The following is a 14,842-nucleotide window of genomic DNA, read 5'->3' as shown; positions in this document are numbered from 1 at the left end:
CATATCACGCACAGAAGTGTTGGTCAGCCGACACATGTTTTAGCCCAACTTGGACAGTGATGTTACCTACCTGGTTGCCTCTCGTTCACAGTATGCGGTGCACCCAGCAAATCCCTGGTCGTTGTCATCTCCTTGGCCGACTCCGCTGCATGCGTGGGACCATATACATGTGGATTTCGCTGGTCCCTTTCCCAACGATTATTGGCTGTTGGTCACTGACATATATTCTTATTTTCCACATGTCACTCATTGGGTTTCCACGTCCACAACTGCCACTGTAGCAGCCTTGTCCAAATTTTTTTCACTCAAAGGCTTGAACACAATTTCAATGTCTGATGGTCCACAGTTCTCATCCCAAGAGTTCATGGCATTTTGCGATTCCCATGGTATATGCCACATCCTCACCCTGCCGTTCCATCAACAATTTAATGGTGATGCATAACTCCTAGTGCAAACGTTCGAAACTCTGGTGAAAAACTACGTTGGCTACTCTTCGTCCAATGTTGCCTTGGATCAGTATCTCTCCTTGTACGAGCCCAGTGAAGCTACTCCACAGATGCCAGCAGAAGACAGTGCTACACTTCCTGCATTCTCCACCTGGACGTCAATCTGGGAAGCTGCTGTGCCTCTTCCAGCTGGGTGTGGCTGGCTGAGCATACAGTTTCAGCCATTGCCCTAAATGGATTCCAGCTGTCATCGTAGGCATCTCTGTGACATCTGCACAGAGGATGGTGTCTGCTTGAGGCACTGTGACCAGTTCCACCTTCACGTGGATGGCCAGGTACCCACTGATGTCGCACAATTGCCCCCAAGCCCTTCCACAACAGGCATCACATACATGCTGCTGCCCCTTCTCCACTCTGATCAACAGCTGATACCAGTATTATCAGCACTGCAAGCACTGTCACCACAGCTGATACTAGAGGTCAACATGGAAACAGTCCTGGCATTGACGGTGTTGCCATATGGTTTGACACGGGAAGGTGGGTGCAGAATGTGTTGGAGCCTAAAGCACTTCAGACTGTACACTCACATTGGAGACATGACCTCAGCCAGAGCTCAGCAGATGAGGACAGCATGGATGTCTCAAGAATTTGTGATCTCCCTAAGGATTCAGGTTGTTAATGCTTCAATGGAATCAAGTTGCATTCCGTATACTGGTTGCATTGTACTACACCCAATTACTACAGTTCACTCAAATCTGGAAGAAGAGTCTGTTCGACAAAAAGGCAGTCAAAGGGGTACAATTAAGACACAGTAAGAAGAAGTACTACCTACAGAGGCACCAATTTAGGAAATTTGGTTTTAGGAGACTAAATTTGACAGTAAAAGAAGTAGAAATAACATGATCAAAGTGGGGAATTTCAAAATAGTTTAAAGTAAAACTGTATCCAATAATCACAATTTTAAAAATTATTGGTTACAGCACTACTATGGGCTTATCACAAAAATACTAGTTTTTAAAATAGAAATTTATTTTCTGTCTGCCCTGACATAAAGAGCTACGTCATCTTCACTGAATCCCTGCCTTTCCCCTCTTCCTAAAGCCCCCAACACTCAACTCTCTCCCTCTCAGTCTCTCAAAACACACACACACACACACACACACACACAGAGAGAGAGAGAGAGAGAGAGGAGAGAGAGAGGAGAGAGAGAGAGAGAGAGAGAGAGAGAGAGAGAGAGAATATTTTGTCACATAATTTTTTCACAGACATCTGTAACTACATCTGTGAAAATTCTGAAATTTCAACTTATATTATCGGTGAAGCCATTACAAAGAAACCATTCCAAAAATCATAGACACATATTCTTCTTACATTGCAAAGATAGTACTTGAAATAATAATCAGCTTAAGGATGAAACGGAATTTCATTTAGTATTACTGTATGCATAATTATAAATCAAAATTTGGGTGTAAAAGTCTATCAGAATAAAGTATGAAATAATTCTAATTTATGGCTACACTAATGAACCCATGGTGGATTTAAAACATTACTGCTAACAACATAAAGTAAAATTATGATGTAAATTGAATGTAGTGTTCTCAATCCTTACTCTTATTGTTTGTTTAGCCCATGGCTCACACCTATTGCCCAAATCATACAGTTTCTTGTTTCTCACGGCATTTAGATACAGTTGATGGCCTTGGCGAAAATAAACCACTTCATCACCCATCTGAGGATAATAAGGAGCTTTTCTTGGTATAATTTCTGAAAGCCATTCAGTTGGACGGAAAGCTTCAGGAACCTCTGACAAATTGTTGACAGCTGGAAATACCTGTGCAAATAAAAACAGATACTTTCTGATGGTATGTGTAACACCAACATTTTATCAAAATCAAAATTTAATGTTCGCTTTAGTTCAGAAAAGAAATTGAACTGTGTTAGCACATGTATTTATGCACCTACACACAACATTCTCTTGCCTTTAAAATAAATAAATAAAAACACAGGTACACGCATGTTGCTCCTGCATGTGCAAAATGAAATTCAATGTTTTAATACCTACCTTCTTCCTCTGTCTTATAGGCCTATGATTAGTCTGAGCAGCTTGGGCTCTTCTTCTCACAGGACTTCTTTTAGGTGGCTCCAGGTTCACACCAGCATCTGCCACCCAATCGGAGTATTCAGAACTTTCTGTGTCAGAACTCGAACTCATGGAAGCCAAATCTTCCTCACGAGCAGTCGAGTCATCATTATTGTGATCAGTTGCTGATGACAAGCTTGCAGTAACATCATTGTTTTCTGGATTCTGAGTATCAAAAATATATTGAATATTAACAATAGTCAATTGCAAAAGATTTAAATCTGTTATTGCTCAGATCAGAAGTACAATTCTGTAAAATACACTATGTGAAAGAATGTATCTGGATACCCCTTAGTAACCAAGATTTGACCACTAAATGTCATGAGATGCCAGTGGTACGTATTGTGTTGTCAGCAGAGAAGCAGTATGTGTTCGTCAGGAGATCTTGCCGAGTTAGAACAGAGACTGGTTACTGGATGTCACCTAAGCAGTAAATCCATCAGGGAGATTTCAATCCTTCTAAAGCTGCCCAAGTCACTGTTGGTGATGGGACTGTGAGGCGAAAATGTGGAGGAAAACCACAGCTAAACCAAGTCCTTGCAGACCTCTTGAACTGACGGACAGGATCTATTGAGCATAGCAGAGAGCAGAAAGAAGAAATAGTTGCACCTGGGGGTCTATCAGTAAAACAGCTACATGGAAACTGAGGAATTGCATGATCGAATCCCAGTTGGACTGTGGACTTTTTCAGTCTGCTTTTAACCTAGCCTTCATGTCTCAGTCATACGATGAGTCACCAGAAGTGAAATATGTTTCAGATCCAAATTAAATTGTAGGTCCTGTTTCCCCAGTTGGATAACTGGGGTATGTTAGAAATACAGATCACCAAAATGGGATCCAACTGACCACTGAGGCCATTCAGCTACATGAACTACATCTGAGGTGATATAAAGAGTGATGCCATGTGACAGTAGGTGACTGTAAATGAATGATTTGAAGTGATGAATTGTGCTATACCCTGTGGCAATCTGATGTGTTTGGGTTTGGTGACTGCATGAAGAGCGTTACCTGTCATCTTATACTTAAGTACCGACGAAGTGGTGTTATGGAATGGGGGTGCTTTTCATGGTTAGAATGTGGTACCCGTACTGCACTTAAGGAAACACTAAATGCAGAACGATATGAAAACATTTTACGGCACTGTGCAGTACTTACAGTAGAAGAACGTTTTGGAGACAATGACTGTATCAGTGTGACATGCAACCCAAACAAAGCAGTGTATGTGGCAATTGCTTGTGGACACTAACATTCCTGAAATGGACTGGCCTGCCCAGAGACCCTACCCGAACGCAATGGAATACCTCTGGAATAAGTTAGGAAGCTGACTTCACTCCAGACACCAGTGTCCCACATCGTTACATACTCTTGGTTTTGGCTCTTTATAAAGAATGTGCTGCTATTCCTCCACTGACAGTCAGATATCTAATCGAAAGTGTCCCAGGCATATTTCAAGCTGTCATAAAGGTGAAGAGTTCATGGCAATTAACAAGTGCTGCAACACTATGATCAAATAGTGTACATGAGAAATGAATTACTTAAAACTTGATCTGAAATGTTGCCATTTTCGTTTCGAACACACCATTCCATTTTGAAATCTATGGTAGAAACAAATCAATATTCTGTATCTGCTGTCTAGGGTTTTTGTGAGTAACTGACACATTATGCAACATGGAAAGATTTTATGAATAGTTTCTCATTAGGTTGAAAAACTCAGAAAAGCTAAGTGATATGCTGCAGTCTACATTATCTTCTAACATATTCTGAGTCAGATTATCCTGTTCTCCCTCAGCCCTCCCCAGTGGACACATTCTGTATAACTCTTGGGACCGTAGGTCCCCTTTATGGGCAATACAAGATGCAGCCTCTTAGAGGTAATATAAATACCAACATTACAGGATTTATAAGGGGCATTCAAATGAAATCAAGACAGATGCATAAACTGTTTATTATTTCAAAAGTAATAGTCATAGCTGTTAATACATTTAGCCCACTGTGAGGTAAGATAGTTAATGCCTGAAAAGAAAAAAAATGTTGACTGTTATCTATGGGACTATGACTCTACCCAGGTGTGCACCTCTTTGGTTGAAGCAAACCAACAGCCCTGTCTGTCTTTCCTCAGGGCTATAAAAATATGGAAATCACATGGGGAGAGATCAGAACTGTATGGAGGATGTGGGAGGGCTTTCAAGACACAACTACAGCCCAGTCAACAAGACCTTGGCACCAAGTGGTCAGGCATTATCCTGCAACAAAATGATGCCATCTGTCTATCCATTGGTCACCGACTTTCTGGAACATGGTGCCACAATTAATGCCCAGCGGTACATGGATTTGCTACAAGTGAAGCAAATCATCAAGTTTAAATGCCTGGTAATACTGATGGATGGAAACATTCTGTTGCAGAATAATGCCAGCACATATGTTGCCAAAGCTGTTTAACCATGCTGCAGAAGTTTTGCTAGGAAGCCCTTACACATCCTTCATACAGTACTGATCTCTCCCTATGCGATTTCCATATTTTTGGAGCCCTGTGGAAATAAGTCCATCACTGTTGATTTGCTTAGGATGAAAAGGTGCATGCCTCGATACAATCATTGTTCTCTAGGAAACTGCCAACATTTCTTCATGAAGGCATGACCTACTTGTCTCACAGTGGGATTAATGTATTAACTGTTATGCCTACCACTTTTGAAATAATAATCAGTTTACTTACTTTTTTCCACCTACCTCATGTTCAATTAACAGCTCCTTATACTTCCAATAGTTTTCATTAATTACACCAACCATATGATTTATATGAACAGCCTGTGATTAACAACTGAGTTTCCACAACAGAAATATTTCCATGTCTAACAAAGTCTAGGTATTTAGTGATCCCAAGATAAAAATGGTGATTTATCAATATGCAAAGAACAAAAATATGGAACCTTAAACAGTGGTGATATTCTTTACTAACAAATGCTTTCATTCTGTTGTCAATTTCAATGTAGAAAATATGTAGCACTATTCTAAACAGCTATGAAACTTCCAAGCCAAAGTATACTGTTAATGGAGTGAAAGCAACAAATCATCTTACTCCATACAAAGTAGTTGGCTTTATTGCACTTACAGTGCACATGTACATTTCATAACAATTACCCTACATCTCAGCAACAGGTTTGTCATTTAGAAAATAGTAGAGGTGGGAAAAGGGAAGGGTGGAAAGAGATGAGTTAAGTATACTGGAACTGGCATTGAATCTAATGGAAAAGAAGAATACTGAAATATTTAGTTTTGCTTGTGTCATTAATTCAATATTTAAAATTAACCAAAAAAGAACACAAACAAAAGACATTTTTGCCCCTACAAACTGAATTGTGAAAGAAGTTCTGCAGGTCAGTAGTTCCAAACTTAGCCCCATCAAATGACACACAGATATTTTAGGACATAAATGGTTAATTGTGATTTATATATTAACTGTGTAGCTTAAATAGTTGTCCTTCATCCTCTATTTAAAGGTAGAACTATTTAATTCTCTCATGACGTTTTGTTGATCAAATCACATCCATCAGTTAAGGAAAAAAGGCTTCTTAGCATTCTGTTTCCGATATTCTTTCATGGGTTGTTCCTTTGGATTTAAACTATAAACTCTATCAGATTTAATATTTACTAAACCACAACAATCCTTTGGCACCAGAAACCAACAGAAAAAAGTTGAAGGAAATGACAAAAACTAGAAACATACCAAGTTGGGGCACACTTATTGTAACACAGATACAGGACATCAGCAATTCTGGAGATAACAGACAGCACATGTGATTTTACTAATTGGAAAAAATAAATAAATAAGTTATTTTCCCCACCCCCAAAAATTTCGGTAAGAGTCCAGATGACATGCAAAACTTGAAACCCTTTCCACATGTCTTACTGTCACCTAAAATACAAGAAAAGTCTCTATCTGAGTCAAGGGCTGCTTATCTCCTCATAATATAATGGGTCATACTGTGGTGGACCAAAACTGGTACATCTTCCTGCTGAATGTGATGCCCATCAAATGTCTTCTACCAATACCTGAAGGGAAACCAGAAATTTTTTAAAAATAACAATGGAAACAATGTTATACATGTATCCTGCATACAATAAGGAGTGTTAATAATAAAATTAAAGATAACTGTGTAGATAAACCTTTCTGTACCCACATATTTTGAGTAGTAATTTGAAATAACTGAAACATCTGTACAATGCTGAATTCGTCAAGGTCTGTGTTGAGAAAATACAACAACAATGACAACGATAGCAGTAACAATAAAACTGGGAACAAAAACACAGGCAGATAGAGACACTGGTAAGACAGACTGACTGACTGACTGACTGACTGACTGACTGACTGACAGACAGACAGACAGACAGACAGACAGACAGAGACACTGGTAACAGAAAGTTGACCCAGACTTAAAGAAGATCACGACCTTCTCAGTTGTCAATCAGCACAAAAATGAAACTGAGAACTTTGCTCAGATTTCACCCATGGTTTATCTTAACAAGAAATAGAAAACTACTTCAGCACATAACACGTTATACTCTTACACATTAAAGGAGGCACTCCTTGCGTTGTCCTCTTATTTTCATGCAGTACTGCACTCATCTCTGCAATGAGTTACTCATTCTTCCAAACATTCCGAGACCATCTAGTAAATCTTGGCAAGACTGTACAATTTGCTGCTTCAGTTCATCAACGGTAACAGCAGAAAGTGTTGTACATTTCAGTTCTGAGAGGAACTGTAAGGGATCCATGATCCCATGAACATAGATACTAGTATCCAATGCCCAGGTCGATTGTAGACAGGAGCCGACTGTCGAGCGCTGCAGGAGGCAGTGAGACGAGTGTCGAGTAAGTAGTAGTACTATAAAGTGTCAAGTGAGAAGTAGTGCAGGAAAGACGGGCAAGAATAGTGGTCGAGTAAAATTCACCGGAGTATGACGAGTGAGCACGTCCCCCGGATCGTCGTGGGGTTGACCCTCACTAATACCGATTCGCGAGTGATATGAAACAGAAAATGACAAGTGCCGAATTTTGTGTCGGCCAGCAACAACCATGGATTGCAGTGAGGATTGTTGTGGATGTTAACCATCATCATTGCGTGTGACGAAATACCTAAAATCAGCAACCAATAAGAGATATAACTGTAATTAGATGTGTAAGACGAAGGTAGCAACTGCCTCAGAATTTGTGTGTTATTATAGAAAATACAATACAGTTTGTACATCGCAACCTTCGTGGTCCTTAATAATAGACAAACTTTCAACCATTCCACTATTCAGTCTCAGAATAGCCACACTCGGTTGAAATATCCCCGAAACCACAGCAGGAAAATCGATAGCCTTTCATCCATTAAGCACACGGTCATATAATTATAATAATTAACTGTTTGGCGGCTTTGATAAATTACACAAATCCAATAAAGGAATATAATCGGGGGTGTTTCAGACCCCAGATAGAAAACATTCAGAGGGTTGGGGTCAGGTGGTCTTAGAGGTCAAGATACAGACCTGCTAAACTCATCAATGTGGACCATATCGGCACATTAGCTATTGTCTTACATTGGCAGCAGAATGTGCTAGTTGCCATCATACATGTACCATATTCCCCAACTATGGCCTACAGATAGGGACATAATCAAAAAGAAACATTTCAAGTATACTTGTACCAACTAGGTCAATATTCCATACCGAAGGAATTAATGGCTCATAACCCCACATTCACATACATCTCGCAAACACCTCATTTGCACACTGATGTTTTCACTTTCATTATCGTATACTTTCAACTGCATGATTTTTTGCTATTAATCATGATGCACCCTAAATTTAACCTCTAATTTGTGAACTTAAATGCCTCATAAAACTGTTCACATGATATGCTATTTAATTAGGGAAATGATGTAATAAATATGTCCTCATACCTCAGATTCCGCATTGACATTTTGCTCCTGAGCAGCTCTAGTTCTGTAATTGTGCTGATGCTGATTGCGAACACCGCGTCGTCTCTTCCCAACTGAAGTTGATGGTGGCTGAGGTGGGGGTTCTGGGGGACGCCTGCACTGCTCAATTCGGTATTGCTCCATTTCTGAATTATAGTTGGCAGTTCTGTAAGTTAGATAATGTTTTCATTAAGTATTTAAATTAAAACACATCATGGTTTAACATATTAATTATATGCTTAAAACAACAATTAACATTTTGACAAATTTATTTGTGGACCCACAAATCTGCAAATGTCCTATGCAGCTTGAAATTTTGCTAAACCATCAATGGCAACAAGAAATACTGAAGTATCATTTCATACATGTATGCATGAGATAGTAGAATTAGCAAGATTAATTACTTCATAATGCACTACAGAAATGACGTTTCATACCTAATTGAAGAACACCTATATCTGGGTAAGAATAACAAAGTAACTGACATCTAGCTGTTTGTAGCATTGCTACCACAGCAATAATCAACCACAGAATGTGCTTGAAGAGGGAATGAAGGAAGATTTGTGTTTAATGACATATCAACAGCAAGGTCATTAGGGACTGAGCACGAACTTGGATTAGGGAAAGAGGGGGGAGGAAAGCAACTCTGCCCTTTCAAAGGAACCATCCGAGCACTTGCCTTAAGCAGTATAGGGAAATGACAAAAACCTAACTGTGAGTGGCCAGACGGGAATCTGAACCATCAGCCTCCCAAATGCAAGTCCAGTGAGAGCACCACTCGCCACCTCACTTTGTGAGTATGTGCTTCAAATGTGGCTTTTGTTCTGTTATGCCACATAGCATTTACTTGTCAGTTGTATGTGGCTGGTGTCACTCTTGTGATTCAGTTTTGTCTTGTGCTTTGTTTCCCTCACACACATTTATTTTATATGACCAATTGTCTGGAGATCAGAGCAGATGTGCGCAGGAAATTGTGGTTACTAAACATAAAGTTAAGCTATCTGCCCATATTTTGCATAGCCAAACATGTGAATTTGTAGACTGGGTGTGGCAATATTTTGAGTGAGAGAGAGAGAGAGAGAGAGAGAGAGAGAGAGAGAGAGAGAGAGAGAGATGTGACTAGACTATCTCTAAAGAAAGTAGTGAAAAGAACTGAAACACTTTGAAGATTCACAAAAACACTGTCATGAAAGCATGGTTTCGCGGCGATATGAATTAATAAAATTTTCTCAGGCTTGCAGTCAAGTGGTAAGACTGACTTCTGTGTTGCCATGGCCGATTCGTTATACAGCCGCACTGCTGGCTGTGACGTCACTGGTTCTCTCTTCCTCACCATATATGGTCATGTTTTCATTCCATGTTTGCCGTGCCCGTTTCAACATCATGATAACCAGGTCCCAGGCTGTGCTGAGCTGCAAACCTCCGTCCTTGTTGATGGTGTTTTTGGAGGAAAACATGACCATATATGGCGAGGAAGAGAGCTCTAGTGACATCACAGCCAAAGGTGCGGCTATATAACGATGCAGCCACAGCGACACAGCAGTCAGTGTTACCACTTGACAATGAGCAGGGAGAGCTTGGTCGAAAGCTCGTGGGATTTTAACCACCTGACGTGGCTGGAATTTTATTAATTCATATCGCCGAGGAAACGTGATGCAGCATTAAATGCCTAGGGAACCTGCATGTTAAGAAGGCTAACCTGTTAAGCTCTCTAGCCTTCCTGCTACGCTGTTGAGATGAGAACATGATTCCACGATTTGCCATGGTGCGCTATCACATCAACACCTCGGCAGCTAGAAGAACCTACCATTGTGCCAGCTCTGCCCTGTTGCGAGAAAGGATACACTTCACTAGGAGGCAGCTGGATCTAAATGGTCGCAAGATGCTGGCTATCCACCTGCAATTGACAGAGGTACTCTCGCACGTAGATTGGTAGGGGATCAATGCGGCCATCATTCCACAACACGTGTGATTGCAAAAGAAGACCACAGAGAAACAGAAAGGGAAGTTCACGTGGGTATCTCAACAACAACACGGTGCAGAGTGGAAATCAATGGAATGAACTGTCATCAACATGACGGAGAAAGAGACCAACGTGAGTGCCATTTCAGCACTTAAGAAAGGTCTTAACTTTGCACCAGCGCCTTGGAGCATCCCCATCTGTGATATTATAAGTGGGGTTGAACAAGCAATCCGTAAGATGCCTAGGGAGAGTGCTGACAAAATTCGTTGTGAAACGTGTCGCTTATTTCAAAATCTAAACCACCGAGGTCTAACTTGACTACAGCTGAATGCAATGGTCTTCACACACTCCGCAACAACCCCCTCATCGTGGTTCTGCCAGCTGACAAGGGCAATGCATCAGTCATTCTAAATAAAGCTGACTATGATGCCAAAATTCAGTTGATTATTGAAGATGATACATACCAGAAACTGCCACGGGACCCGATGTCAAGAATAATGAGGAAGACATCTGAACTTCTGAAACAGTCAACACTGGAAGACGAAGTTATTAAGAATCTCCTCCATCTGGCGCTGAGACCACCTATGCTTTATGGACTACCAAAAATCCACAAACCGGATCTCCTCTTTGTCCCATTGTGAACACAATAGGGTCACCCACCTATACACTGGCAAAACACCTGGCCAGCCTCCTTGCACCACATGTGGGTCGTTGTGTGCATCGCATCAAGAACACCGACGACTTTATCAACAGAATTAAACAACTGTGTCTTAGTCAAGGAGATATAATGGTTAGTTTTGATGTGGTCTCCCTGTTTACACATGTTCCGATCAATTACTGTATAGATCTCCTCTCCCCGTTATTTGATAGCACAATTGTGGGACTGTTTAAGCACACATTGACATCGTCGTACTTCCTACACAGTGGACAGTATTTCGACCAGTTGGATGGCGTGGCTATGGGAAGCCCACTAGCTCCATCCATAGCCAACATCGCACTGGACACGGCTCCAGCTAAGCCAAGTTGCTTTTATCGTTACATCGATGACACTTATCATCTGGTCCCATGGTCGTGAAAAACTGGGAGAATTTTTAGAACACCTGAACAGCATTCACGGCCACATCAAGTTTACGATAGAAGTTGAGACAGATGGTGCATTTCCCTTCCTTGACGTCCTCGTTCGACTGTAAACCAATGGGCACCTCAGCCACAGTGTCTACAGGAAACTGACACACACAGATCGGTATCTGCACGCTCTCAGCCACCACCATGTGGCACAAAAATGTGGCGTTCTGAATACCCTCATCCATCGTGCTAAAGTCATCTCAGACGCTGAAAGTCTGCCACTACAACTGAGCCACCTCCAAAAAGTCTTCCGGGATAATGGGTACAGCTATGGACAAGTGTCACAGGCTATATTTGGTGTAACATGCAAGAAAAACACCATCAGAGAAGAGAACACCACCGAAGAAGAAAACAAGAAACTTGTGTCTTTGCCTTTCTGGGGTACAGTGTCAGGGAAGATTATCCATCTCCTGAAGAGAGAGAACATTTCATCGGTGTTCAGTGCCAGCGTGGCTTTTACTACATCGGCCAAACAGTACGCACGACGGAGCAACGCCAGACGGAACACGAGAGGTGCTTACGCCTACGCTATCCAGAAAAATCAGCCGTGGCAGAACACGCCTTAGAAAATGGACACCGAATTCTATTCAACAAAAGATCTGTCATTATGAAGATGAAGGGATTTTGGGATAGCATCATAAAAGAAGCTATTCAAATACAAACCTCTGAAAAAAACCATCAACAAGGATGGAGGTTTGTAGCTCAGCACAGCCTGGGACCTAGCTATCGCAATTTTAAAATGGGCACAACGGACAAGGAATGAAAACATGACCGTATATGGCGAGGAAGAGAGCACCAGTGACGTTACAGCCACGGCGACACGGCAGTCAGTCTTACCATTGACAATAACCAGGGAGAGATCGGTCGAAAGCTCGTGGGATTTTAACCACCTGATGCGGCTGGAAGCCCAAGAAAATTATATTACTGTCATGAAAGTTTGCATGGAAACATTCTGTGCAGAACACAGAGGGCGGGTTAAATAAGCTATGGACACCCAGTAAAAAGAGGAAGCTAGAAAAATGAGTAACAGATTTGGCCAAATTCCAGCAAAATGCTGTTCATCACTAAATATATGGGTGTTAAGAGAGAAAAGAACATCCAGCTATTTTAAATAAAATAAAAAAAAAAAAAAACTGTGTTACCATTAGCAAATAACACAACTGAAAAGCCTGTGTTGCCGAATTTACTTCATGGCCTGGTTCAAGGCAAAGAGCTCTGCTGTAAATACTGAGCAGTGTTCTGGAACCTGATACCGAAAATCATTGATGTCAATGATGAAGGTACATCTGACACCACGGCCAGTCCGAGAGCAATCAGTGTACACAGAGGTAGTGTTGCAAAGTTCCATGCAAAGCTCAAGGAGCTTATGGCAATAGAGAGAGTCTGGAGTAGTGTCCTTAGGAAGCGAATGAAGTCCAAGGTGAACACGGGCCGCTGCACAAAGCCAAGGTGGTGAAAGGTTCACACCCATCAGGAAAGTGGCAGGTAGTGTGAAGTTAAGCTGATGGACAATAGCTGAAAGCGAACTCAAGGAGGTAACATAGAAGATGGATGCATCCCATACTGGCAGTCAAAGGAGTCATTGAAGGAGGAGGCATAGGATGGGTGGCCACGCTTGGCAGACAAACAGCACACACATCCACTGAGAAGAACATCAGGTGCAGATGTGTAAAGGAAATACCCGTAGTCTACTTTCAAACGGATAAGGGATCTGTTGGGTATAGAAGAGAGTGGTTCTATCTGCTCCCCATAAAGTACCATTGAAGAAATAAAGGACACTGAGGGACCGGGTACAGCAGGCGGCCACGTAATACATGTGGGAGCACCAAGAAAGTTTCCTATTGGGCATGAGCCCCAGGAATTTTGTACTTTCAATGAACAGAAGAGCAACAGGCCCAAGATGTAAAGATGTGGAATAAACCCATTCCATCACCAGAAATTCATACAACTGGTATTTTCAGCAGAAAAACAAAAGCCACTGATGATGCTCCATGAGTAAAGATGATCAAGCCAATGCTGGAGACACCACTCAAGGAGTCAAATCCAAGAAGAACTGCAATAGATCACAAAATCATCACTGAAACAGAGCCAGAGATGCCCAGTGGGAGACAGCCCATAACAGGGTTAATGGCGACAGCAAAGAAGATGACGATTAGGACAGAACTCTAAAGCACACCGTTTTCCTGGATAAAGGTGTCCAACAAGGCAGAAGCCATACATACCTTGTACACTCTGTCTTTTAAAAATTCCTGAAAGAAACAGGGCAGGTGACCTTGGAAGCCTGTGTGTAGAGAGTACGGAGGATACCAGTCCTCCAGCACGTGTTGTAGCCTTTCTCCAAATCCAAAAACATGGCCATGGCCATAGTCTGGTATTTCCATAGAAAACCATTCCTGACATGGGCTGACAAACTGATGAGATGGTCAACTGCAGAATGGTGAGCTCAAAATCAACATTATGCATTGGTTAGCAAATTGCAAGACTCGAGCCAGGCATGACTCATATGTTCCATCATCTTACAAACACAGCTGGTGAGAGAAGTGGGGCGGAAGCTAGAAGGACAATATTTGTCCTTACCAGGCTTAGGTATGGGTATGATAGTGGCTTCATGCCAGCATTTGGGAAATGTGACCTCTGCCCAGATCCAATTGTAAATATAGACAAAGTGCTTGTCTGTAACAGAAAGGTGCTGCAACATCCGAATGTGAAAGTCATCTGGCCCTTGGGTGGAGGATTGAGTAGAAGTGACAGCATGATCTAGCTCCCTCATAGTAAAAGTAGCATTGTAGCAATTAGAATCCTGAGAAGAGAAGGGTGTCAGCGGAGCTGCCTTCACTGATTTCCGATGGAGGAAGGCAGGATGATGGTGGAGCATGAAATCTCCACAAAATAGCTGCCCAAGGTGTTGGAGATAGCAATGGGGCCCACTCTGACATCATCTGCAATGATCATCATTTGCTATGGTCAGGCTGGAAATTGGGGAATGGACCTTGGTTCCAGACAGCTGTTGGACATTGGCCCACACGACGGAAGATGGAGTCAAACTGCTAGAAGAACTAGTAAATCAAATCCAGTTAGCATTTTTGCTATCCTGAAGAACATGACAATGCTATTCAAGCAACTGTTTATAATGCTTACAGTATGCATTATAGGATCATGGTTAAAAATGCGGAGAGCACCTCTTCACTTGCAAATTGCATAATCACAT

General features: G+C 41.6%; 1 protein-coding gene across 2 annotated transcripts in view; it reads right to left on the bottom strand.

The window, feature by feature from the left end:
* The window catches only part of LOC126297550 (PH-interacting protein), a 265,574-nt gene that overhangs the window by 56,506 nt on the left and 194,226 nt on the right, over positions 1-14,842 (bottom strand). For both annotated transcript variants that reach the window (XM_049988476.1, XM_049988477.1), the window contains 3 exons: positions 8,529-8,712; positions 2,509-2,751; positions 2,056-2,277 (listed from right to left, as the gene is read on the bottom strand). In XM_049988476.1, the coding sequence (XP_049844433.1) occupies positions 2,056-2,277; positions 2,509-2,751; positions 8,529-8,712 (649 nt within the window). The remainder of the gene's footprint in view (positions 1-2,055; positions 2,278-2,508; positions 2,752-8,528; positions 8,713-14,842) is intronic.

Source organism: Schistocerca gregaria, chromosome X (genome assembly GCF_023897955.1).
Source record: "Schistocerca gregaria isolate iqSchGreg1 chromosome X, iqSchGreg1.2, whole genome shotgun sequence".
Classification (NCBI taxonomy): Eukaryota; Metazoa; Arthropoda; class Insecta; order Orthoptera; family Acrididae; genus Schistocerca; species Schistocerca gregaria.
Note: the sequence above shows the minus strand (reverse complement) of the source record. Positions and strands in the feature narration are given on the sequence as shown.